A 24,157-nucleotide genomic window follows, 5' to 3' on the forward strand; every position below is an offset into this window, starting at 1 on the left:
GGCTCTGCCGTGATTTATGGAAAGCGGTTTCTGACGCGGGGCTTTTTCTATTACGACACGGACCCACGGACTGGAGGAGGCAAAGCTGCAGTCAGGGCAGGAGAAGTGAGGGAGGGGAAGAGGCGGGAGCACAGGGACACGGAGTGGAGAGGACAGAGGGAGAAACAGGCACCGAGACACTTCAGAGATGGGTGAGTTATAACTGAGAGAGCAGGAGGATAGGCAGAGAAAGGAAGAGAAGGAGAGCCGTGAGGAAGAGAAAGGGAAAGGAGATCAGAGACTGAGTCAGCCTCCAGAGGGCAAACACCAGGAGACGAGTTCAGGGAACACCCCAGCACACCAAGAAGGACCTGTTCTCTCTGAATCTTCACCATGAGCGCAAGGAAGAGTTGCCCCCTGCCACTGGGACAAGGAGACCAGGAGGAGAAGCAGAGCGAGGGCGCTCCCGACCTGGAGCGACAGGAGTGTGAGATGGAGCTGAGGAACAAAGCTATTCTGCAACAGAAGAGGCGCCTCAAACAGGCCACCCAGTTTGTGCACAAGGACTCTGCTGATCTGCTGCCTCTGGATGGCTTGACAAGGCTTGGCACCTCCAAGGATCTGGTGAGTCCAGTGGGATCCCGTTTGGGAGGGGGTTCTCCTGATAGCCTCCATTCCAGTTGGGAGCTGCTGTCAGGTTTTGTGAAAGGATCATAGGTTCAGCAAAAATGAAACTTCCCTTCAGGATCATCTAGAAGCAGGTCAGGGTGAGGGGAAAGAATTGATCACTCATTTGCTTGCATCCATCTTTTTGTGCCTCCGCATAGGAACCAAACTCCTCAGGCAGACATGGACTGGAAGGACTCTCCAGAATCCAAATTTCCATTCACCCGATACCTATGTATGTTCATGTGACACGTATATTTCCATGTGGGACATCTCTGAATGCCCCCATGTATCCCTGCATGATCCAGCTCAAAAGCAGAATGCTTCCTGGACTCAGAAGGGAGGGAAGTACAATTAATGAAATTCTGAGAGACTTATGTTTGACCTTGTCACCTTTTTGCATTTTTCTCTTTTCCCCCACTCTCTGGATTTATGGAGGGGCAAGCAAAGGGCAGGACTGCAAACCAGGCAGGCAGGCAGGCAGATGCAGCACCTGGCACTCTGGATGACTCCTTTGGGGAGGAGGCACTGGAGCGAGGCCTGTGGGCATCTCCTTGTGGTGACGTGGATCAGGGAGCATCAGGGAGGGAGGTCTGTTCCAGCAGCCTTGGCAGTCTGTGGTCTGGAAGGGTTTCCTCGAGGCTGGAAGCAGATTCCCTGGCTCAACTGCACACATACTCTCCTTGCTCAGGCAGTTTTGCTGTCCAACTTCTCTCCACTGTAGAGTTAAACTGCTCAAGAATGTGGAGGTCTAAACCATTTTCCCAAAAGAGGGCTCACATCTGGTTGTGATGGGGGCACAATCACTTGTTCCATCTGTGGCAGTGGGTGTCATAAAAGATCTTGTCCCTGCCTGCAGTCTGTGCTCCCCTCTGTATCCTCAGACAGTGGCAGCAGCACCACAGATGCTCTTGTGTGTGTGCCTCCAGTCATTTCCCAGCTCCCGAGGCACGCAGTGGCACAGGGCCACACACGTGTGGGACCTGGCACTAACGGGAGCTGATCCTCCCTGCAGAAACCTTGGGGTGCAGTGGTTTGCAGACGAGGGGTCGGTGCCATGTTCCCGTGCTGGCACATCCTGCCGCTCCCACCACCCTCCCTGCAGCTCCCTCAGCTCCCTTAGCAGCTGCTGGGAGTCCCTGGCATGGCAGGAGCTGGGTAGCTCCTCCAAGTGCCCCTGAGCTGCTGCTCCCATTCTGCAGCCACGCTCATGGCTGTCAGCAGGGATGGTGTGGAGTGTCCCTCCAGCCCTGTGTGCAGTCATGGCTGGAGAGCAAGAGCCGTGTCACATCTGTGCTGTCCTAGCGAGGAGCAGGACTCTCCTCCCCGTGGGGAAGGAGCTCTGGCCATGCTGCAGCCCAGAGAGCCAGTGCTGGCCCTTGGGGCCTGCAGTGCTGCAGCTCCAACATCCCCTCCGGAGCACAGCGTCCCTGGGCAGGGTATGGGGATGAGCCACTTCTGAGGCTTCTGGTGCGTGTTTGCTGACTCCAGCCACAAAGGCAGGCAGAAACACATCTGCCAGCTTTGCTTTGGGATTGACTCCTGTCACACCATGCCCCAAAGTGACAACTGGCATCCTGAAGCCCTAAGGGGTTCCTTGGGCGAGACAGTCCTTGTTTAAATCACTTGCCACAAGCAGCTCTCCTGCTGGAAATAACCATTCCAGGCAGGAGAACTTGCTGTATGCCGACAGCGTTCAGTCACTGCAACCCACTGCAACTTCATGTTTGGTCCATAACAGAATAGCTGAAACATTTTTACCATGGACCTAAGGAGCAGTGAATGAAGCATGACGTGTTTTTCTCACATGGACATTTTGCTCTGGTGTTAGAGGGCACAAAATAAAGTGTGGCCGCTGTGCCAAGTTCACACACACAGCACCATACCTGGGGTCAATGTGGTACCTCCGTTTCTGCTTTAACTTGGAGCAAAAGAAGAACCAGGTCTTAGATTTCCAAGTGGGATTCAGAGGTTCCTGCAACTCAGTGGGACACTGTGATATTGCTGTGATGTTTTGGGCACTGCAAATCAGAGTCCCAAATATGCTTTTGGCTTATTTTTCTAGACATTTCTCCAGCACTATGAAATCCCCATCTCTTTTTCCTAAATTGATCTGGCTCCCTCCTGGAGGACAGGAATACAAAAAAGGAATGTACTGAAAATGAAGCAGCAGTAGGATGTGCTGGAGAGTTTGATTTGGATAGAGAGAGTAAAACACCCCTGACTCCTACAGCACTGACACTGGGAGGAAAGTTTAATTAATTCCCCAAAACGGGTCTCCATTGACAGTGCCAGAGACTCCAGCTGTGGCAGCTCCATGTCCTAAAACTAGAGCAAGGCCTCATGTAATTTAAAATAAAATACCTACTTTCTTTCGCAGTCACAAGCTGTTAGTTTTTGCCACTCTTTTCTGTGTATTCCGGGTGTGCACTCAGCTTATGCAATGCATCCAGAAGTGCCTGCATTTTGATGGGCCCATCATCTCTCCAATAATGAGTAATTACACATTTCCGTGGAGATCTCGTGTTTCCACCTTTGCAATAAAAAGCATGATCAGTTTTGGGGGTTTTTTAAAATGGAAAATTAAAAAAAAAGGTAGCTACATGAGCTAAAATATTCCGGAAATACCAAGAAGGCCTGAAGATCTGGCTTCTCACCTCCCAAAAATCAAGATACCCAGCTCATACAATGTCACTAATCATAGCAAGGCCTGGAGGTTTCACATTGGAAAACATGAACCTTCCCTAAGTTGCACTGGGAATCTTCTTTGATCCCTCTAAGTGCCCTGAGAGGGCATCCTTTCCAGCTCCTGGCCACAACACTCACAACATCCTCCCTTACCATCCTCTAAATCTAATTGTTTCTGACCAGTCCAAGAGCTACAACGCTCTCTCCACTTCTTCATCTCACTGGTGAGAGAGAAGATAGGCAGGGCCCTAGGAGTCTGCTCTTGAACCAGATGCCTCCAAAATCCCAAAGCTCAGCTAATCCCCACCAGCACTTGGCCTCTTCCCAGCCTGAGTGACAAGAAGGGGACAGAGGTGGCAGCTGCAAAGAGCTTGCTCGTTCTGTGGGAAAGGTCTTTGCATGCCAGATTGTGAGAGGCAGGAGGGAGGATGGGAATTTGGGGACCTGCTGTTTGTTCCCTGCCCTTTTCCCATGGCCCAGATGTTAGCTGGCAGCCAAACTGGCACTGTGCTCAGAGTATTTAGGGAGCTAAGTACAAGGGCCAGCTGTGCTGTGGACCAGCACAGTAGGCTGGGAAAAGACCAGGAACAGAGAGATATTTTTACCCCATTTTTTCAACTGCTGTGGTGTTTCACATGCAGCAAGTGAACAATCTGACTCTCACCCCTTGAAGTGGCAGGGAGGCAGAGGTAAGAGGAACTTGGCATCTTGCAAAGGGCAATGCTGAGTGTGACCAAAGAGCCAGTGGCAGCCATCCTGCACCAACCACTGGGCAAATCTGACAAATCAGGGTACTTCAAATTGCAGCTTGCACGCTTCTCTGGCCTCAGCTCTCTGGCTATGCATGAGACTAGTCTGAAACACAAGAAATCTGTGGGGTTAATGCAGCCCAGCTCATTGGCAGGTCTGGTCTAGTTCAGGTGTTTTGCCTGCTCATTGACAAGATCCTGCATCAAACTGCTACACCACCTGGGAGATTACTTAATTTTTTCTTTTTCTTTAGAGAGCTAAAAACAACAATTTAAGCTGTAGCACATTAACCCCTTTAGATTGTTTGCCTTTCTTCAAACAGGCTGTTGTTACTGGGAATGCCATGGCCAGCCCAGAGCAGCTGCACTCCTGCAGAAGGGCCGTGGGGCTGAGTACATGGATAAAGGACAAAGCTACCTGCAACAGGCACCTGTTTCATTGGTGCTGCCCATTGTTGATTCCAGTAGCTGTTCAGGGACTGGATGGATCAATACTGGGCAAAATCTAGAACATCTGATGGTGGGGAGCAGAGACAGACTCCAAGGAACATTAGAAGCTCGTTTTAGTTTCCTCCTAGGGGAGCTTCCTGCTTCACTACAAATAATTGCTGGTACACCTAAAATATCTGCAGTCCTGCCTTCTTGCCCACATGTGCACCACACACATGCTGTGTTCCTCGTGCCCTCCCACACTGGAAGGTGTGAATGTGCCTGGTGGGATGTCAGCACACACCCAGCAGGCAGTGCACTAATTCAAAATTTCTAATTAGAAATTAGACTCTCCAGTGCATGTTTAGCTGAAGGAACAGATATGTGTGGGGAGAGCATGCATCAGGCATATTCTTCTCCTCCAATAATTGCATCCCAGAGACCTGCCTGCCGCAGACATCCCAACACTTTAACACCAAATTAGCAGCTACCAAAAAAAATCTTGGGATTTAAAGAAAGTTTTTTTGGATAAGCATGTCTTTCATCAGGACGACCATTTGGGTTAAGCATTTCCAACCTGCATCCCTGGGCTAGCAAATATCCTTGTCTTTAGCTCCATACTTAGCTGGGATTTCTCTTTCTTTGTGATGGAGACAGCAGCCTCATAGTGTGGTCCAGCGGCGCCTCTTGGAAGGCAACCTGAACAAGCTCCGGGGCGAGGCCAGGGGTCTGCCTGCACGGGTTCAATCTCCGCTGGCAAAGGACCAGGATGAAAAAATGGAAAAGGGAGAGGACAGGAGAAAAGAGACTTCACCCCTGCTAATACAGTGCCAGGTAAGGCAACAACACTGAGCATTTGCCATCACTGTGAAATCAGCAGCTCTGAGTTCCAGCTGCCCTCCTCCCAAGGGCCATGCTGAGTTATAAATTTCAAAGCCAGCTGCAGCCAAAAAGAAGAGATTTCATGCATGGCCTCTCCTAGAATCTGGATGCAGGTTTTCCAAAAGCCAGAGGAAAGCCTTTCTGCTACATGTCTTCTTCTAGTTGCCCATATTTGAACATAAATTACCATAATCACATCTCCTTCCTTTGAAGGCCAGCTTTCCCATGATACGAGGTATTTTACAACTGCATGTAGAAGCAAGAAATGTCTCCTTATCACTTGAAGACAGGTGCCTCTAGCTGATTTACATTTAACTAATTCCAGTCTAGTCTGATTCCCTCAGGTGTCAAAGGAGCTCCTCAGAAAGTAGATAACTGTGCTCCAAGTTAGCACAGTTGCATCTCTTGATGGAAGCAGTATTTTTAGCTTCCTTTTCTTCTTATATCCTCCTATACTGCAGAGCACACTACTCCCTGGCCCCTGCAGTTAGAGAAAGCACATCCAAAAGCTGTGGCCCATGGAAGAGGGCTGGATGCTTAGAGCTGCACAGTAACATGCAGATATGAGACTCACCAAGATACAGATCTGTTGTACAAAACCCATTTTAAAGCTGGTTTTAGTTCAGCTACCGGTCCTACAGAACGTCTCCCATATCTGAGTGTAAAGGCTACACTTCCAAGAAAAATATATATACCTTTGAAAATTCATTTAGCACAATAAATTATAATAGGAACACAGCCTGGTAGCAAGTTTCTGAAAGGCTTAGATCAGATATCTCAGTACCAAGCAAAGCCACTGTCTGGTTTGTTTTGCAGCCTTTACTGCTGCAATTAGGCATTGCTTACCCTGAATTTAAGACTTTAATATAGCTGGGTTAACATAACCACACCTGGGGACAGACTGGCAGGATGAATGGCTCTCAGGGTAATTTCTCCAATTACTTGGAGCCTGGTTTTGAGCAAATAAAGGTGTTTCTTTTTCTTTAATAGCCTCTCCTTATTGTTCTGCAGGAGGAAGTTTATTGATAAAGGGTGGTATTTTTGCCAGGCATGCACACTGAACAAGGACAGGCATGTACAGGGACAGTAGCTAAGTCAGTGTTACAGTCCACCAGGCATTCCCTTTTGTGTTTCTATTGCACTGAACCCCAGCTGTCACCCACGTTTTATTTTCCCTCACAGGGGAAGGTTAACGAGCATCACAAGCAAGGAAATAGACCTAACTAACGCTCCCTGAATTCTGCACAGGCGTTTCCCTCTTTTTCTGCCCTTCTTAGGAGCCAGTCACTGTTTGTCACACTTGATCTTACACTGAAGGAAGGGAAGCTCTCCTCCCCTTCTTTTTGTCTTGCTGCTTTTGATGTTTACATTTGTGAACTTCAAAAAGCCTCTGCTGTCAGTAACAGAGCTGTGGCAGGAAATAGGATTCAGGCTGCCAGTTCATTTGAACCAGAGAGGTGAGCTGGTACCTTTTGGAGATCTCCTTGATTATAGTGTAGTTTTTATTAGAAATGGAGCACAGCCCCAGAGAAGTCTTTTTTTTTCCCTGACTCCTGCGAAAAGCGAATCTACCATTTACACACAGGCAAGTGTGCTGAAAATCTCAAAGGGGTAACAAAGGCATCTGTGCATCTCTTAACTGGAATACTGTTAAGGTAAAGTCACTAAGACTTGTAACTGAATTTGACTAGGGAATAAACTCAAATATGTGTAGACTTCAGTGGTACATGGAGATTCAGGCAGTAAGTGTTTTCACTCTAACAGGCTTTAGTTGCCCTATGTCTAAGTCCCAGAGATCACAGATAGACCTAGTCTATAATAGTTGTACTGCAGTCACTCACCCTCCTATTTGCTTAGGTGGGTTGCCCAGATGGTACTTTAGCATAATTGCCCCTTTTTGTGACAGTTTTTGAAAAGTAGTTTGGAAAACTAGTCATGACTGGCCTCTGCAACATAAAATCAAGCTGTTATTTTTTGTGGTGAGGCTTGTCTCTTGTTGACTTGGAAATAGATGCTGAAAAACTTCACTGCTGTAGAAGGCCAGTTTTCCTCTATGCCAAAGCAACCTGGGATTGATCAGCCTTTTGTTTGCTAAAGCAGCTTCTTGACTTTAGAACTGACATCATTTCAGAAAACACAGCTCATTATAGTGATCCTTACTGATTCCCCTTCCCCTCTTTCTTGGAAATTCTGATAATTGACATTTAGATAGCAAATAAACGTGACTGGCAGTAACAGACTGAAAATTCTGGAGTAGACATGAGAGTGGGTAAAGTGATGAAAAGTTCTTCTAGTCCAAGAAGCCTTGCAGTGCTTATGAGCTGCCTGCATTGTATTTTTGGTACGCTGGACCAAGGACTTTTCTCAGGCTCCTGGTGAGTTCTCTAGGGAAATGGTTAGTGGTGAAGAGCTGTTTACACTCAATGAGATTAAATGTTGTTTTCTACAGAATAATCACTGTCCTATTATATCCTGTCAAGTCTCCAACTTGCAGATTTCCCAGCCTGCTCTGAAACAAAACTCAGTAATCTGCCTAGTGATACAGCTTAGGCTTATTATAACAGCAGCAGCTCATGCATCTCAAGTCTGCTGCTCCCAAGTGATTCCTCAGCAATTGCTATCCATGCTCCAGGTCTTGTTTCTGAGTAAAGAGGATGTGGAGGCAGATGTTTGGCATGCGCCTGCACTCTGTGCATTATCTTGCCTCTCTGCTTAGTCTGGCCACAGTCTTTACAGGCAGGGCTGATGTGTTAGGGAGGACCAGGCAGCACAGATATTGCAGAGCTCTAAAATAGAAGGGAGATTTTGCCATAGAATCACAGAATGGTTTGGGCTGAAAGGGACCCTGTTGGTATTGTCTGTTTGCAGCATTCCAGTATTTCTCACAGGAGTTGTTTTCTTCTTTCTCTTTATAACTACTCAGGGATAGCATGTTTTGGAAAATGAAATCTTGGAAATACTGGATGCAGCTCTCGGTGATGATTAATAATCATACACAGGCTTAGATAAGAAATCAGCAAATTGAGACATTTTCCTTGACCCTGCTGGTGCTGCACAGAGTCCCTCATAGCCATGCTGGTCTGCTTAAGGTGTTCAAGCATTTAAACTTGTTGGAACTGAGCATGAGAGTAGAGAAGATGTGGCAGGTTTGTTGCTGCTTCTGAGTAGTTCATGTCACAGAGTGCCATAGTGGATGGAAGAGAATGAATCACAGGAAAAACACAAATGATAGTAGGAATACAATGAGCCCCCCCAAGGAAAATTTTGTGGGTGGGATTTTTTTGGTGTTTTTTTGGGGCAGTGGTGTAAGACAGAGCCTTGAAGAAGTAGACCATCAAGAACAGGTATGATCAGGCACCATAGGTAAAGATATATTTTGTAGATGACAGTTATTCCATCTTTTCCTGTTCCTTTACTAAGTCCTGTTTCTCCTTTTTTTTTTTTCCTCAACCTAATTCTTATTGATGTTCTGGATGATGCTGTTTTCAGACCCCCTAAAATAAATGTGACCTGCTGTTACTTCATCACCTCAGGCCTGCCATTAAGGACCTCTCTGCAGAGGGGACAGAAAACAGATGGCAACCTTATCTTCTTTTCCCTTTCATGTTCTAAGGGGTAAAGAAATGAAATAAGCAAAGCACTGGGAACTATTCCAGTAAAATCATGCACAGGTTACTTGGGTGCAGGGCAGGGTGCAGGCCCCTTTGCCAAATGACACCAGCTATGACTATTGTAATATCATGTCTTATAAACTTAAAGAGCTATACAGGAATATGATGTAAGCCCTACACAAAATAGTCATCTCTTGATTAAGTTGTGTCTTGGATTCAGGAGTCACATGGATTTGCCAGTTATCTTGGGAACTGCCTTAAATTTAAGCTCATTTCAGGTGTGTTTGTCCTGGGTGCTCCTGCTTCTCCTTCAGACTTCTCCCTCTTGCAGCTTTTCTGCTGAGAATAAACATTTAGCTCCGGGACATTGTTCCCTGCAATACCAGAAAAAATGGAGAGAAAAACTAGCACATTCTTGTATTCCTTTAGAAAATTTTGCATATTACTTACTGCCCTGCTAACAAAGTCCATGTTGGTTTTATGAACAATTTCTCTAACTGTGCATCTCCTGACTGGAATACTGTTAAGTTAAAGTCACACGAAGATAAGTGTCTGGGCAATCAAATACAAATGAAGAAAAACAAATTCAAAAAGAAGTGTTTGAGAGTGATTTGCAGAGCACTGGGGAAACCACCATTGTCTTGGATGAAACTCTTGCCTTCTGACTACTGCCTAAAACACAACTTGGCTATGTTACTCAGAAAATCCAAGTCACACTGTTGGAGGAGTGAATATGCCAATTTTGAGCCTACAGTAATTATCTGTTGTTGTTTTTTCTAGTGCCAAGGTCAGGTATTGAAAGCAACTGTTAACACTGGGTGTCTACCAAACCTCATCTCCAAGAGGTGTTTAAACCAGCTGGGGTAAGTCTTTGCACAGTGTAAAAGGAGGGATGGCTAAAGGAAAAACCATGGCAAGAACCCAGGCACTCTGGATTCCCATCCCCAGGGATAATGACTGGCATGGCTGTTGAGGAGAAGATGCAGAGGGTGGGCTACAGGGAAAGGCATTAGAGCACTGGCAAAGGTGTGTGCAGACCCCAGGCTCCGAGGCAGAGCTGTGCAATTCTGCCTGCCTGTGCTGCAAGGCAAAGCTGCCCAGCTGGTGGCTGGTGCTGAGGTTTTGCTGGTTGAATCTGCCTCCAGGCATACGCTATGAAAGAGATCCCCCTCTTGTGGGCCTGTTCCCAGTGAGACCCAGAAGAACTGCCATCAGTGAGAAGTCCTGGTTTTCCCCCTCTTCCTCTGCTTGAGGCAATAATACCTCTTGTGTCCCACAGGCTGGAAGAAGTGTCTGCCATGGACTGTGGAGACCTCTCTCCTCCCATCCCCAGCGTTGTTGGCCGAGTAGAACATTTGGAGTTGCAATTTGGCCAGGAGATAGTGCTGTGTTCAGCACTGGTTGTAGGTGAGAGTGCCAGTCCCTCCTCTCCCTTGTTTTTCCTGTGTCCCTCTTGCCCTGCCAAGGGCATTTAAAGGACCTTTGGAAAAAGCATGACATGGTGGAAGGTTGGTGATGTGGCCACCTCCACTGCAGGCCAACATCACCATACAAGTGAATACCCTCAATGTAACCAAAGGCAAAGGCCATAGGAAGAGTACAGAGAAGACATTGAAAGTGCGGAGAAATTAGGTCCTTTTTCAGTCTTAACTAAGGATGTGAAAAATTCTCATTTCAATTCTAAAATGGAGCTTTCATAAAATTCTGCAGATGGCTTGATTAATCCTCTGGTGCCTTATGTTCTCCTACGGAATGGGCACTTGTATCTCTGGCTGTCTGGAAGTCATCAGAGAAAGTAACAGAGGGTACAGCTTATTTCCTAGAGTGCTTCTCTGTGTGCTCCTCTGCCTCTGCTGCAGGGAGCACCCTGAAAGAACCTGGAAGCCCCAGAGTGCTGAGTCTCCTTCAGTGTCCTGCAGCAGGACCCTGTGAAGGAAGGAGCCATAGGAGACAAGGTCAGGCCAGGGGGCACTGAGGCAGGCCCAGAAAACAGCAGAAAGGGTGCATGTTCTGCATTTACATCAAGTTGTGCATATGCTGAAAATAACGGGATTGTCTTCTTTCCCCCACGATCTTTCTCCCTATTAGTCTTCCAGCTTTACCTTCTTGCTTTAACCTGTTTCCCTATCTTCAATGAGTCCTGTTCATCTTCCAAGGCTTCTCTTGCTCCCTCTTTTCATGTACATTCTTCCCACATTCCTAAGTTATCTAGAAAGAGCTTCCTCCTCTTACACACTCCAGCTTGTTCTTCTTTCCTGGTTTCCACTCTGCTTGTTCTTGCCCTTCATGGGGAATCTGTACTAGCACCATAACAGGTGAATTTACCCCACAGCTACTACCTACTACCCATTTTGTTGGAACATGGAAATGGCTGCCTGGAAGGAGCAGAATTGCCACACCTGTGTCTTACATCTCCCTGTGCTCTCACTTATGTGGTAGAAATAAATTATAAATTACAGCCACTGGTTACAGGGCAAGCAGGCCTCCAGGAGACATTTGACGTGCTAATGAAATTACAAGTGGCTGCTGATTACTGCAGACTCCAGGACCTGGGAATTCCCTTTAGCTACCACTTTAACCCCTGGCATCCTCTATGTTTGCTGACACTGAAGACTTGCAGCGGTTACGAGTAGGACAGACAAGTTACATGGAAAAAAACACCTTAATAAAATTATTTCATAAGATCGGTTAGACTGCAGCCATTAGATGCAGGCTTTGGTCAGAAAACTAAACCAAGAGCCTGCTTGCATGTGACCCTTATCCCCTCTCCTCTCCATTTTCCCATGCTTGTTCTCCCCTGATTCACCCTGCTGCTTGCCTTCTGCTTTTTGTCCTTCCCTTACACAGCCCACAGTAAGTTTCATGGGATCTCACAAGCCCCTTCTGATGTCTCATATTAAGTTTCAAACAATCACACAAACACCTTCAAATTTATCTCACAGTAGTCATGATAATCATGGTTTCCTTCTCTTATCAGCTGCAAAGTTCATTTTGACCATCTACAGGACTGTGCCTAAACAGCTCCTTTAAAGGCTCATCAGTGAGTGACAGAAGAGAGAGATTTATTATTGTCACTGCTACCACCTGCTTGTTAATGTTGGTGTGTTTAACTCATCCTTTTCCTTGTTATTTTTTATCTGCTTCATATTGGTCCATAAAAATTCATGAATCAGACATTCTTGTATTTCATATCCTTTTACAGGAGAGACACACTTTCTTTAATGAGGCAGTATTACATAACCTAAAGCCTGATCAGTCTCTTCTCTCTTCTCAGATGATGAAATGCTGGAGTTTTGCATTGGCCTCCAGACTCTGTTGTCTCTTAAGGTAAGGAACAGCTCTTTGCTTATTGCAGGGCTCCTCAGGAAGCTCTCCAAGATCTGGTTGTTGTAAGCATCAAAATTACTTAATGTCCAGGTCTCTCAGGGCAATGCTTGTCACACAGCTGCCTGACTGGGTGCAGTATGCTCTGAGTCACTGACTCCTTCCCAGCCCTTCTTAAAGGTTTTAAGAAAGAAAACACTCAGTAGGATACTATCACATCTCCCATTTTCTGTATTCCTGACCATACAACGTGCAAGAGGAAACTGAAGAGGAGACAAGAAAAGGCACGACTTAGACCCATGTTGCCCTTGGAAGGCAGATGAGAACAAGCTGTGCCCTTGCTTTAAGCCAAGTGCAGCTGTGTGATCACATTCAGTGTCCAACACTCACTGGCCATGAGTGGAAAGAGTCCTTTTGTCAGCTTGGCTCAGGGTCAGTGCTCTGCTGAGCCTGGCTCCTGGGTGGCTCATCATATGGCTGCAGCAAGCTGGTTCCTGCCTGTCACACACTTGTGGCCACATGCCAGGCTCATAAAACAAGAAAAACCAATGGATTGAATGGCTGAGGGATGTGAGGACATCAACTCAGAGAGGGTCATAGGAAGAAGGGAGGGAAATGGCCCTGTGAAGGGTTTGGAGATGAACCCCACTACAGGGAGCTGGAGCAAGGAGGCAGCATGTGGGACAGGGAAGGAAACCTGTAAGGTCTCTACAAAACCAGAGAGGTGTTACAGGTGCTCCCTAATCATAGACATAATGAGATTTGCTATCTGAAATGTCCAGAAAATAACTGTCTCTCTCCTTCTTTAGTGTTGCATCGACTTGGAGGAAGGAGTCCTGAGATTTAAAGCACTGAGTGAGGAGCTGCCTTTTCTACATGCCTCTGAAGAGCCTGGTCAGTGACTGGCTGCATTCCCCATGTCTGGAGACTTGCTGCCATGAGAGAGAGATGAGGGTGAGGCTCCCATGCCCCTAACCTTGCTGAGTTCTAGGCTGAGGCATTCAATGGGGAGTGAGAAAAAGGCCAGGGGGTGCTGGAAACTGTCACTGGGAGTGCCTCAACTTGAGATATCCCTCCTTTCAGTGGACCCTCTTGCTTGTCCTGATGTGCCAAGTGGGCATTTTGTTCTTGTTCTGCTATTTGGCCCTAGTCACTCCAATTTCTGGTTCTGTAATAAATTTATGCTACCCCTTTAATGACTTTACAACACTGTTCACAAGAGAGTCTCTGTGAACAATCTCCAGTTGTTCTGTTGACAGGAGAACAGCGTTTTCTTTGAAGACCTCCAAAGATTACCACGAATCTTTCCCTTCTCATTGCCTCAATGCCAGCGTACACCAGTCCTGTTTCTTTGTCAGAAGGACTCTGTTCCCTTTGTCTGTACTCTGGGAAGCTGGATTTTGCTGCTTTTTGCTGGCTCAGATCAGAACAGAAGTATTTTCTGGGGAAAACTGTGGCAAAAACAGTTTTAGAGTTCTCAGTTCTAAGAAACCTTGACAGAAATGTTGAGTGCAGACACCTAAAGCACTGACAGGGGCTTGGGCTTTGCCATTGCCTCTCTGGGCACTAAGCTATATTATATGAATGGCAATGCTTACCATCTCTTGGTGTACACCCTGTAACCAGACTTGCACACCCTGTTCTTCTGGCCAGGCCACTCCTCTCTGCACTCCAGCTGCTAGAGCTGCATCCTTGTTCCCTCTGCTGCTTCAGAGATCCTGCCACTCAGTCTAAATGCTGAGATGAATTACAGCACCAAGTCTTCTGCTCTGCCAGCTCCTTTCTTCCAACTTGAAATCCAGTGATTAAACATAGACACATCATCAGCCTTGAGTCCTGGCATCACACAGTCCATCAGCTTTGCTTCTCTTGCACCAAATATGAATTTGTAGCATTAGCTCTGGTTAGAGAGCTGTGAACTCATCTGGAATGTTAAAGGTGATTATTAAGTCACTTAACAATTGGGTTTATTTGATTTCTTTAATTCCTTTTTAATTTCCATACTAAAGCATAGCTATATTAAAAATACATAATCTATTCTTAACTAGCTCTAGGAAAAATGCATCAGATCAGGGCTTGTTCCATGCCTCATGGCTACTGATTCACTATCCCAACTGCAAAATATACCTTTATCCACCCTTAAAAGGCTATGACAACCCCATTTTGCCTATTTTCCTGGATTAAACGCCGCTGATTCTCTTCCTTTTTTATCAAACTGGTCATTGGCTCTGTTGTGTTTCTCAAAAAACATGTGTATGTATTTTTGCTTTCTTTTTTTTTTTTGTTAGTTCTTTTGTGTACTAGTTTAACACATGCTAAGGACATCAGAGTAAAGCCTGGCTTGATATGATTTGGGATTCACTTACCAGTGATAGTTGGCGTGACTGGCATCTGCTGCTCCCACAAGGAGCAGCAGACTTTTACTGTTAGTCATCATATCTTGCAGCTTCTGATACATTCCTTGACATCTCTGCCACTCTTCTACTTGTGCATCTGACTATTTCTGGCTGCATGAACTGCTTTCCATGAATCTCTCGAGTGACACCAATGGTTCTTCCATTTAGTCAGGAAAGCATGCCTGCTCCATGAGCCTGTCTTCCAAAGCAGCAGTAATTCCTCCTGGATTTGTATCACTTGCATGCCTGACTGGCTTCTCAAATCCCTATCAAGGGGTCTAGATAGCTCACACTTGTACTAAACCATCTTGTATTCTAGCTGCAGTCTACGTGGTGCCTGGGCCAATTCTGCTGACAAAATCTTGCTTGTGATAGGCAAAACATCTGTTGCTATATGCATCAACTCACCCAGTTTCCAAATCCCACTGCCCTCTAAAAACAGCATGTAGAACAAGGGCAAATAGTCTATACCTACAGATACCATGTCCATTACAAATCTTTTTAATTTCTATGATCTATTAAAAAAAAAAACCTCTAAATCACAACCCAAAAGCTGACTTTAGCCCTAACCCAAACAATAAACCCTAACAATGACACTAAATCTAAGATGTAAGGCACTAAATCCTAATGCTAAATTTAACTCCTAAAACAAACTCTAAAACTTAATGCTAATTTTAACACCTAAATCAAATCTCCACCTCCTAACTATAAAACAAAACATTAAAAATAACACCCTAAATTTAACACTGTAACCCCAACATTTACCATGTGACTTTAAACCCAAGACAGAAACCTAATCATAAAGATATTAACTATAAACCTTAATCCCAAAACCTAACCATAATCCCCAACCCTAATGCTAACCATGAAGCTAACCCCAAACCCTAAACCTAAACTCCAAGGCCTAAACCTCACCCCTACCTCTAAACCGCAAACCATGTAACAAAACCTAACCCCTAACCCCAACTCTAAACATATCCCTACACCTAACCACAACCACCTAACAACCCATATCCCTAACCCTACACCTAACCACAGCCACCTAACAACCCATATCCCTAACCCTACACCTAACCACAACCACCTAACCCTATCTGATGACTTTTGTCGTTCCCACAAGGGGCCCTGCTTCCCTTCAGAGCACCCTGGGGCTTCTGCTAAGTTTTGCTTTGCCCTGCAGGGGGCCCTGCTGCCTTTCAGAGTGTCCCAGGGCTTCTGCCAGGCTTTGCCAGGCCCATATGAGGCCCAGCTTCCCTGTGGAGCACCACAGGGCTTTTGCTGGGCTTTGCTGGTGCCCACCAGTGCATGGGAAGGGGAGGGCCACCAACAGCTCTAAGTGCTGGCCACTTCCTCATGAGAGCAGTGCCTGGTGTCAGTTTTGCAGCTGGGTCCTGGCTAGGGCAGGGTGTAGGTGAGAAGGAGCCTTCAAACTGAAGCCAACAGGAATCTTTCCAATGATTTAAAAGGAGTGTTGGATGGGATCCTACAGAAAACTGCCATGACTTTGAGTTGACAATTGTTTTGACTACTGCCTGTCACTTGCAGCCCTGCAGATACTGCACTCTAGCTGCTGCTGGAATTCACCAGGTGCTGTTCCTACATGTCTGTCTTGGACTAACTGCTTTTGCTCACATCCAGAACATCCTACAGCCTTTCTGAAGCCTTTCTGTGGATCATATGCCTCATATCCTAAACCATTTACAGTTCAGGCTCATCTTTGAATTGATGTGCTACACTAGGTGAAAATCTCAGCCCTATCTATTCCTCTCTTCTCTGCTTAGTGACTCCTTTGCATCCTCCTTTCCTTCTTTTCACACTGGTAAGTGAAAAATTTCCTTCAAAAAGGAATTCTTTCCTTTTTAGAGAATCCTTTTAACACCTGCCTTGTGCCCTGGCTGCTAATACACTCCCACATTGTGCCACAATCTTGCCAGCCTTTCCTCTTTGTTGTTAACAACTGCATGTATAAATTCTCAGTCACAGAGAGGATGTTTCCAAGAAAGCAATAAATTAATAAATTTATCTGCTCTGAAATCAGCTCCAGGGCAGAAGACACACTCTTCACCCTCCTCCTGTCCATGTCAGTTGAACAGAGATCCACTCAGTAGAAGTCTCTTTTGTCCAAACATTGAGGAATCTGTTGCCAACAGATTATCTTGGAACTTCCCCATCAAGCTTTGCTACAGGCAGAACTTCCAGAAAAAAACATTTATATGACTAAATGAGAACTGCAGGTCATGATGCCATGGCAGACACCTCACTTCAACCCATTCACTAAATCACAGTCTAATCCTACAGGGTCAGTACCTGCTTTCCTCACCAACACAGTTCCTGGTGGGTTTTCATCTCCCCAAGTTACTTGGCATAAAATGACACACAGTTACTGCATTTGACATCTGTATTCTGAATTCTAGCCCACAGATATTTTTCTTTCTCCAAAGCATTTTTGTGTCATTTCATCTGAAGCATAACCTCCATTGTGAAAGAAGGAAGTCTTGGCTTTAAAACATGATTGTAAAATAGGACTTACAACATCTCAAAGAAGCCAACTCAACTCCCATCTACAAACATGGTCATTTTTAAGTCTTCCAACACTGGGAAGCACAGTAAGTAATTTTTGAGTGGGCTGGCAAGGCTGAAGACTGTCTTAATTGTAGTTTCTCTTGGAAAAGTCTATTATACAGATATACTTCCCTACTCCCAATTCCAGTCATCTCTATTGCTTTTGGGAGATAAAGGGAACAAAGGAATAATCTAAAGGTCTTTTTCACTGAAAATCAAAAATGCTAACACTTCCATACAGAAAGCAGAAGTTCAGTACAAAGTGCCAGCTCAGAGCAGGACATAGGCACATCCTGTATGTGTCCAACACTGGCTTCCTCGTGATGAGACCTGTCCCTTCAAGACAAAAAATGGAATGTTATTATTTTAGGGACAATCTCTTTGAACCACCTTGGTTGTCAGTTCCTATCAGGGCTGCTTTCTAATAGAGTGGGCACAGCAGCTGTGGAACAGTCTGCAGGGAAACACCTGCCATGGCAAATCTCTGGAACAGTGTGCAATACACCTGGGGTGGGGAGAAGGACTTGTGTCCTTCCTGAGAACAGGCACTCTGCCAAAGCCATAATCAGGACCACTTCCAGGAGCTTGGGGTCACTTGCTTTTGAACAGAATGGGAGCTGCAGCCATCCATATTCCCAGAGGCTTGCTCCTTTCACTCCCACCAGGTGAGCTATGGCATTGAAGACCATTGAGCCACATACCTACGTTTGCATTCAATCCTCCTTTCAAGAGACTCCACTGGCACATTGCCATGATACACCTAAAGAGTTATAGAAATAACTAAATTATAGCAGAAAGATAATAAAAACAAAGGCAGGGATGGAGAGCAGGTTTATTACGTCTCAGGAAAATAAGGCAACCCCCTCCCTTTATTTTTTTGCTAGTAAATTGAGCATCAGAACCAAAGCCATGAATCATTTATCTGCAAATACCCCCAGTGCCTGAGGATACAGTCAGACTCCTCACTTGCTGTGTGCTGGCACTGGGACATACAAAGGTGTCCTGCAAATGCTGCCCTGTTGAAAAGTTTCCCAGCACCAGCAGGTTATGCCAATCTGCTAGAGAAGGATACAGCAAACATTTTCTGCTGTGTGGGAAGGAACCACTTCTAATTCCAACTCTACAGCTTGCGTTGGCTGGCAAGGACAAAGAGACAATTAGTTACAAAGAAAGTATAATGTAACTCCATCACTCCAGAGACAGGGCCTTAAGTGGCTCCTTCCCAGAGAAGATGGACACTTCACTTCAGAAAAATTGTTGCCAGTGGAAGTAGCCTGAATAACAGACTTCAGGAAGTATTTGGCACTTAGGAGTTCAAGGCAGGAAAAAATAAGGAAAGCCATCTTTTGGCCAAGGAACAGTAGAGATGTTCAGTTTATTCTTCTGTAGACACTTTTCATTTTCTCTTGTGCACAAGGGGCACCAGAGCAAAATGCATCTGCAAGTTATTATATGCTGCACGCAATATAAAACTGTCAGGGGAAGCCCTCAAATGTTAGTATTTTTCCTCTCCAATGGTTTTTAAGAGCTAAAAAGTTTTGGGGAACAGATGTTTTTGTAGTGTCTGTATTTTCTCACCTCTGCTTGATAGTGTGCATTGCCTGGGCTTGCACAGCAATTTTATCCTCAGGCCAGCAAAAGAGGGTTGGGGTGCACAGTATTTGCAAGGCTTTTGCCTCATTTTCTTTTAAAGATGGTTCTTAGAAAAATGTCATCTCTTCCTCAGCAACCATTTCCCATTCTTTCTCAACAATTAATAGTCCAACAGTGGATCAGTTTGACCTTCCTTTCTTGGAAATCATTCAACCTGTACAGCAAAGTTTGTTTTGCATAAAACAGTTCCAGCCATGTGCACCCATTTGTACACCCCTTGCGCTTGTGTTGCTAATAAAGGTTTATATTTGGTGTTGCTAATAAAGATTTATATTTGGCATGGACAGACAGCCCTCAGTTGTTCTGTTATGAGTGTAGGCCACCCTGTTTCCCTGCCAGGCCCTATTTGCCAAAAGCTATGGTGATGATTCCTGTTGGGATGGGTGGCTGCACATTTTAGTATCACAAGAGCTGACAATTTGTTGAGGTTGCAGTCTAGGTCTGACAAGCTTCAAGACAAACTCCTCGCTTTAGCCCACGAGTAGATGGTCCCTGTGGTATCAGCTCTCCACAGCTCACAGACTCCAGCCTTGCTGCTCTCAACACCACTGTTAATAAGCTTTATTATTACTTGAAAGGTCCTGCCTGAAGAGTTCAGTTTTACACAAGCACTTAGTAGGACAGGGGAACATTTAAAAATGCTTCTCAGCAAGGCCATTAAAATGGAGAGAAACTTCTACTGCAGTTAGAGAGTCAGAAGATAGAGTGGCCTGAGAAGCAAGCTGGCAGGTACAGAGCAGGTCACACCATTTCACTGCTCCATGCTCCGACTTCCACTGCCACCGAATGCAGAGGACAGCACTGTCCTCTGAAAAGCTTATATAAATCTACAGAGGAAACTGCAAAGAACAGCTAAGGCTTATTATGTAAAGATCCTGCCCTTCTACCACACAGGGCTGCTTCAACAATAGTCACTTTCACCAAGGGCAAGACATTCCTTTTCTCTATACAAAGCACTTTCTCCCAGTTACGGCTGCCCTTGGATATTTTGCAGAATAAAGCATAGCAGGTTTTCAACTGCCTGCAGGATCTTTAAATGCTGCCACTTGCTCCAGATCACTGAATTGTATTTGCTGTGACTCAGGCTGCTGTAAGGGCAAAGGGACAGCTCCATCCATCACACATGTCCAATAAAACATCACACAACTGAAAGGGGATAATCGATGCAAGCCAGCAGGTAGGCCTGCTGCCCCTTTCCTAACAAGCCGAGTTAGGCAAGAGTCAAGCTAAGAGAGGGAAAAGCACAGCAACAACAGCATGTGGAAAGGCTCATGCCTGGGCTTTTGCAAATGAGCTCCACTTTACCACTCTTCATGCCAGCCAGTGGGACATCACTTCCAGCCTGCCTCTTTCAGCTGTGCAGGACTCAAAGCATGACACTCTCCACAACAAGAGGCAGGAGTGGCATTTGCACTGCTTATTGTGGGATGGCCAAGCTCTCATAGCACCACAGATCCACAGTTAAGTCAGATTGGTCTTACTGACCTCTTCACAGCTGCTTTATTAAGTCACAGCCTTCTCTGGGATCACCCTGCCCAAGAAGATGGAGACAAGCAATGACTCTTGACCAGAGCTGGGTTTGCTGGAGCTGCTCTCTCTCCACACTCATTAGTGCAAGTTGTGCATGTCTCCAGCTACTCAGAAAAGGTGATTTGCGAGAAACTGCTTGGCAGAAAAGCAGTAGCAAAGACAAACAATGCATGGCTCTACTTTAAATACACTTAAGTGGGAGAGAAGGCCCATGCCTGCACCCTAACTCAGTTCATCCATCTCCACTTCCTGCACTGTGATCCTGCTAAGAACTCACAAGTATTCACTGAAGTAAGAATATTCTTCTAAGAATAGGTCAAAATGGGGACTTGGCTCAGCTGTTCTCTCCATCTGTGACCTCACTGCTCCTTCACAGTGACCAGCGGAGCACTTTAGTTGGCGAGGATTATGGAAACTGGCAACAGAAGGCCTATGTGCAGGATCCTTGGCCCTTTCTGTTCTTGTAGCTGCCTCATCTAAAGGCAAACCAACCCACCACATACAGGCGAGCCTACAGCCAAGAACATCCCTTCACAGCCTGTAGACCCTTTCCGGTTTGGAAGTTTTCACAAGACAGGGAAAGAACAGTCATCTTCATCAGATGCCCAACTCCAGCTGCAGATGAGCTTGTGCTAGAATTAAAGATGTCAGCCTTCTTGTTATAAGGGATCCTGGATGCCACTGAAGTGGGTAGAAGAATCTGTTCCAGCAGGATCCTGCGAGGGGCTGCTGAGATGGTATTTCTCAGGAAAATAGAGTGTTTTGTGAATCAGGTTTCTGACAGCATCAACATCGTTTTTGTCTAAGGAGAAGAGAGAAAACCGGTTGTTAGGAATTCTCACCAGGCAGTGTGAAAGCCTCTTCCTCAAGAAATACTCTGGTTTCCAGCACATCATCTGCCATCTCATCCTCTTTCTTTCTGTACGTCCTCTGCTCTTTCTGCACTCACCTACACCCAGCTGCTGCAGGAGACTTTCAAACTCTGGGTCACCATCCAGGATTTTCAACAGGTTGGTGGACTCCATTCTCTCCAGCTGCACATCCCAGTAGATGTAGATCTTCTGGCTGAAGCTGACATAAACAAGGCAGGGACTGTTGCTCCCTTCTTTGCATGCATAGAGGCCTGCAGAAAGCAGAAGTGTGGAGATCTGACTACTTCCAAAAGGAAAGAGAAAGCAAATAACTGACATGATGAGGTACCAAAGCTGTTAGCAGAAAACAGCAAGCACCTGGGCAGAGATAGGGGCCTGGGTATACAAAGTCCCTTTGAGACAATCCAAGAAGCTGTCTCTGAACTGCATGAAGCTTGGGGAATGTGCAAGCTGCTTCTTGAAGGTCTGAGAGACAGGACTGAGCAGAGCCAAAACTCAGGCTGGTTCCATGGGCTCCTTATCTCCACTTAAGAACAGCTTAGAAGTCTGCAAATTAAAAAAGCAGTGTGGAGGACAAGAGACCACTGTAGCACCTCCAAAAAGGACAAGGAAAAAACCCCAAGCCACCATAGACAAGTCTCAGCATGACTTTCTCTCATGGTCATTTTTCCCAGATGCCACCAGAGGAAAGAGTAGCTGGGCCTTGTGCAATATGCACACAGGGAAATTACTCCCCACTGCAGGCAGACAAAGGATTCTGGGTCTCTTAGATGGGAGCAGTAGCTTTGAGGGGAAAACGCTGTGAGGGCTGGCTTTGCAGTCAGGCTTCCCACCTGCACAGAAGGCACTGACATTCTCATCTGCTTGGAATCTGGCCACAGTGCGATTGTGGTCGATGATGTACGTCTGCCCGTCCCACGCACAGGCAACCACCTCCTCGTGCCCATTGCCCTGCAGGAACCAGAGCACTGAGTATTACACAGGTGTCACCTACTCCCAGGGACAGCCAAGAATCTTTCTTGCTGGTTCAGAGACACAACACTAATGTCTAGATGTCACTTCTGGATATCTCATCCAGATATTTTGCACTTGGAGCTCATCCCTGTTCTATATGGCAATCCTTACATACTGTAAGAGATTTTAGACGATCAGGGTATTAGCAGTGAGCAAAACCATTCAGCTTTGCAGCAAGACTGAAAAACAGCTGGGAGACAAAAGTTTATATGAATGGATAAATGGATGCTGGGTCTAACAGGCAGACATAGCTCAACCTCTTGCAGCTGGGCAGACTGACCTGAGTGCACAATGTACTGCTACAGCCAGAACACTCTGTGTCATCCTGAGATAATCCCAGCCTTTTCCAACTGAGTCATACTCCTTCTGCCCTTCCTAAGTTCATATGCACAAAGCCATGCTGAGTTTTTGTCTGCATCTCTCCCAGCCTTACTCAGATACTCACTGTAACATCCAGCTTTTCCAGAGCAAAGAGCTGGTGATCAACCTGAACAGACCAGAGCAGCTTGTCTGCTCCCTCCATCAGTTTCAGTGTTCCTGAAGAAAGAAAAAAACAACTGTCTTGAAAACAATAAAAGAGAGCAAGATGCTTGCTAATGCTAATGCTAGGCCCTACTCTTTCAACACTCAGGGTTGCAGAGAGTTAGCTGCTAATAGCACAGGGATGAACTTGGCTGCTAAAGCCACAGTGGACACTTGACCCCACCTACCAGGCTCCCATTATGCAGATATACTGCAGCAGTACTGGGCAGGGGGCACTGGCCATGACAGAATGGAACATAAACAAGCATCTATCCTCACAGTGCCCTCTGTGCCTTCACATAAAATATGTCAGCAGAAGGGGTCTTGGAATCAAATTCTCTTGCCTGACCCTTGAAGGGTTTCTGAAGCCCTCCCATTCTTTTAAAAATCAAAAGCACTGAGCCCCTGGATCCCTGCTTTGAATTAGTGACAGGCCTTAGCTGCCCCCCAGGTCTTCTTCCAGGGCACTGGCAGGACTTACCATCCAGAGTACAGAGGGCAAAGAGACCTGAGCCACTATTCTCACTGGAGCCTGTAAGTGCAAAAGAAAATTACTGGCGTTGATGCCATTTTGTAAACATTGTCCCCTCCCTCTCCTGAAAACAATAAAAAAGATCCAAACCAAGCTGATCCATGCTGCCTCCTTTCCTTGCCCAGTTGTGTGCAGGACAGCAATGACAAATGTCACTAATTAAATCTGAAGAGGAGAGTTCCCTGACCACTGGGCTGTTTCAGCCCTTCAGTAAACTCTCTACCTAGCTACTAAAAAAAGAAAAGATATGCAAGGTCAAGTTTTAAAAATATGACACTCTCAGGGAGAGGACTGGAGCAGTATTCAATGGAAGCTGCATTTAACCCTGTCAGTGACAACATAGGAGAGGCACTGGCTCCCTGAGGAGGAACCCAGGAAACCTGGCAGTCAGGGGCAAGCCAGCAGAGCTGAAAGCAAGCAGGCAGTTTTCCCAGAGTAGGTTAACAACACGAGCCCACCTCCAGTGCCCATAGACAGATCCAAACTACAGCCCCCTCCACATTCCCAGGCTGCAAACCACCCCCTTTCTGCAGATCAGCCTAAAGCAAAGCCAGCTGGTTGGGTGCTTAGCTGCCCCTAGTGATAAGCACCCAGACAGGCTCTGATCCAAGAGATCTGCTGTGTCCCCCTTGGAAACTGGTCAGGATGGCACTCTTCAGCTGTTCCTTTATTGATGGTCCAGCATCAGTGGGCTTTTTCACAGCCTGCTCTTCATCCCTTATTCTGTGTGCCTTCGTTTTTCACAGAC

General features: G+C 46.0%; 2 protein-coding genes across 2 annotated transcripts in view; one reads left to right on the plus strand and one right to left on the minus strand.

Annotated features, from left to right (window-relative positions):
• Positions 1–19,223, plus strand: NRIP2 (nuclear receptor interacting protein 2). The gene is made up of 6 exons (XM_066572253.1): positions 1–603; positions 5,169–5,345; positions 9,785–9,867; positions 10,284–10,411; positions 12,279–12,331; positions 13,138–19,223. Exons 1-6 carry the CDS (start codon positions 373–375, stop codon positions 13,228–13,230), a joined length of 765 nt encoding a protein of 254 aa, XP_066428350.1. The 5' UTR covers positions 1–372; the 3' UTR covers positions 13,231–19,223.
• Positions 18,105–24,157, minus strand: part of ITFG2 (integrin alpha FG-GAP repeat containing 2) — a 12,287-nt gene continuing 6,234 nt past the window's right edge. Inside the window, exons 8-12 of the mRNA XM_066572252.1 lie at positions 23,359–23,409; positions 22,801–22,892; positions 22,175–22,292; positions 21,419–21,592; positions 18,105–21,271 (exon numbers count right to left, since the gene is read on the minus strand). Of these exons, the coding sequence (XP_066428349.1) occupies positions 21,129–21,271; positions 21,419–21,592; positions 22,175–22,292; positions 22,801–22,892; positions 23,359–23,409 (578 nt within the window). The 3' untranslated portion in view covers positions 18,105–21,128. The remainder of the gene's footprint in view (positions 21,272–21,418; positions 21,593–22,174; positions 22,293–22,800; positions 22,893–23,358; positions 23,410–24,157) is intronic.

The sequence above is a fragment of the Molothrus aeneus genome, chromosome 2 (genome assembly GCF_037042795.1).
Source record: "Molothrus aeneus isolate 106 chromosome 2, BPBGC_Maene_1.0, whole genome shotgun sequence".
In the NCBI taxonomy this organism is placed as follows: Eukaryota; Metazoa; Chordata; class Aves; order Passeriformes; family Icteridae; genus Molothrus; species Molothrus aeneus.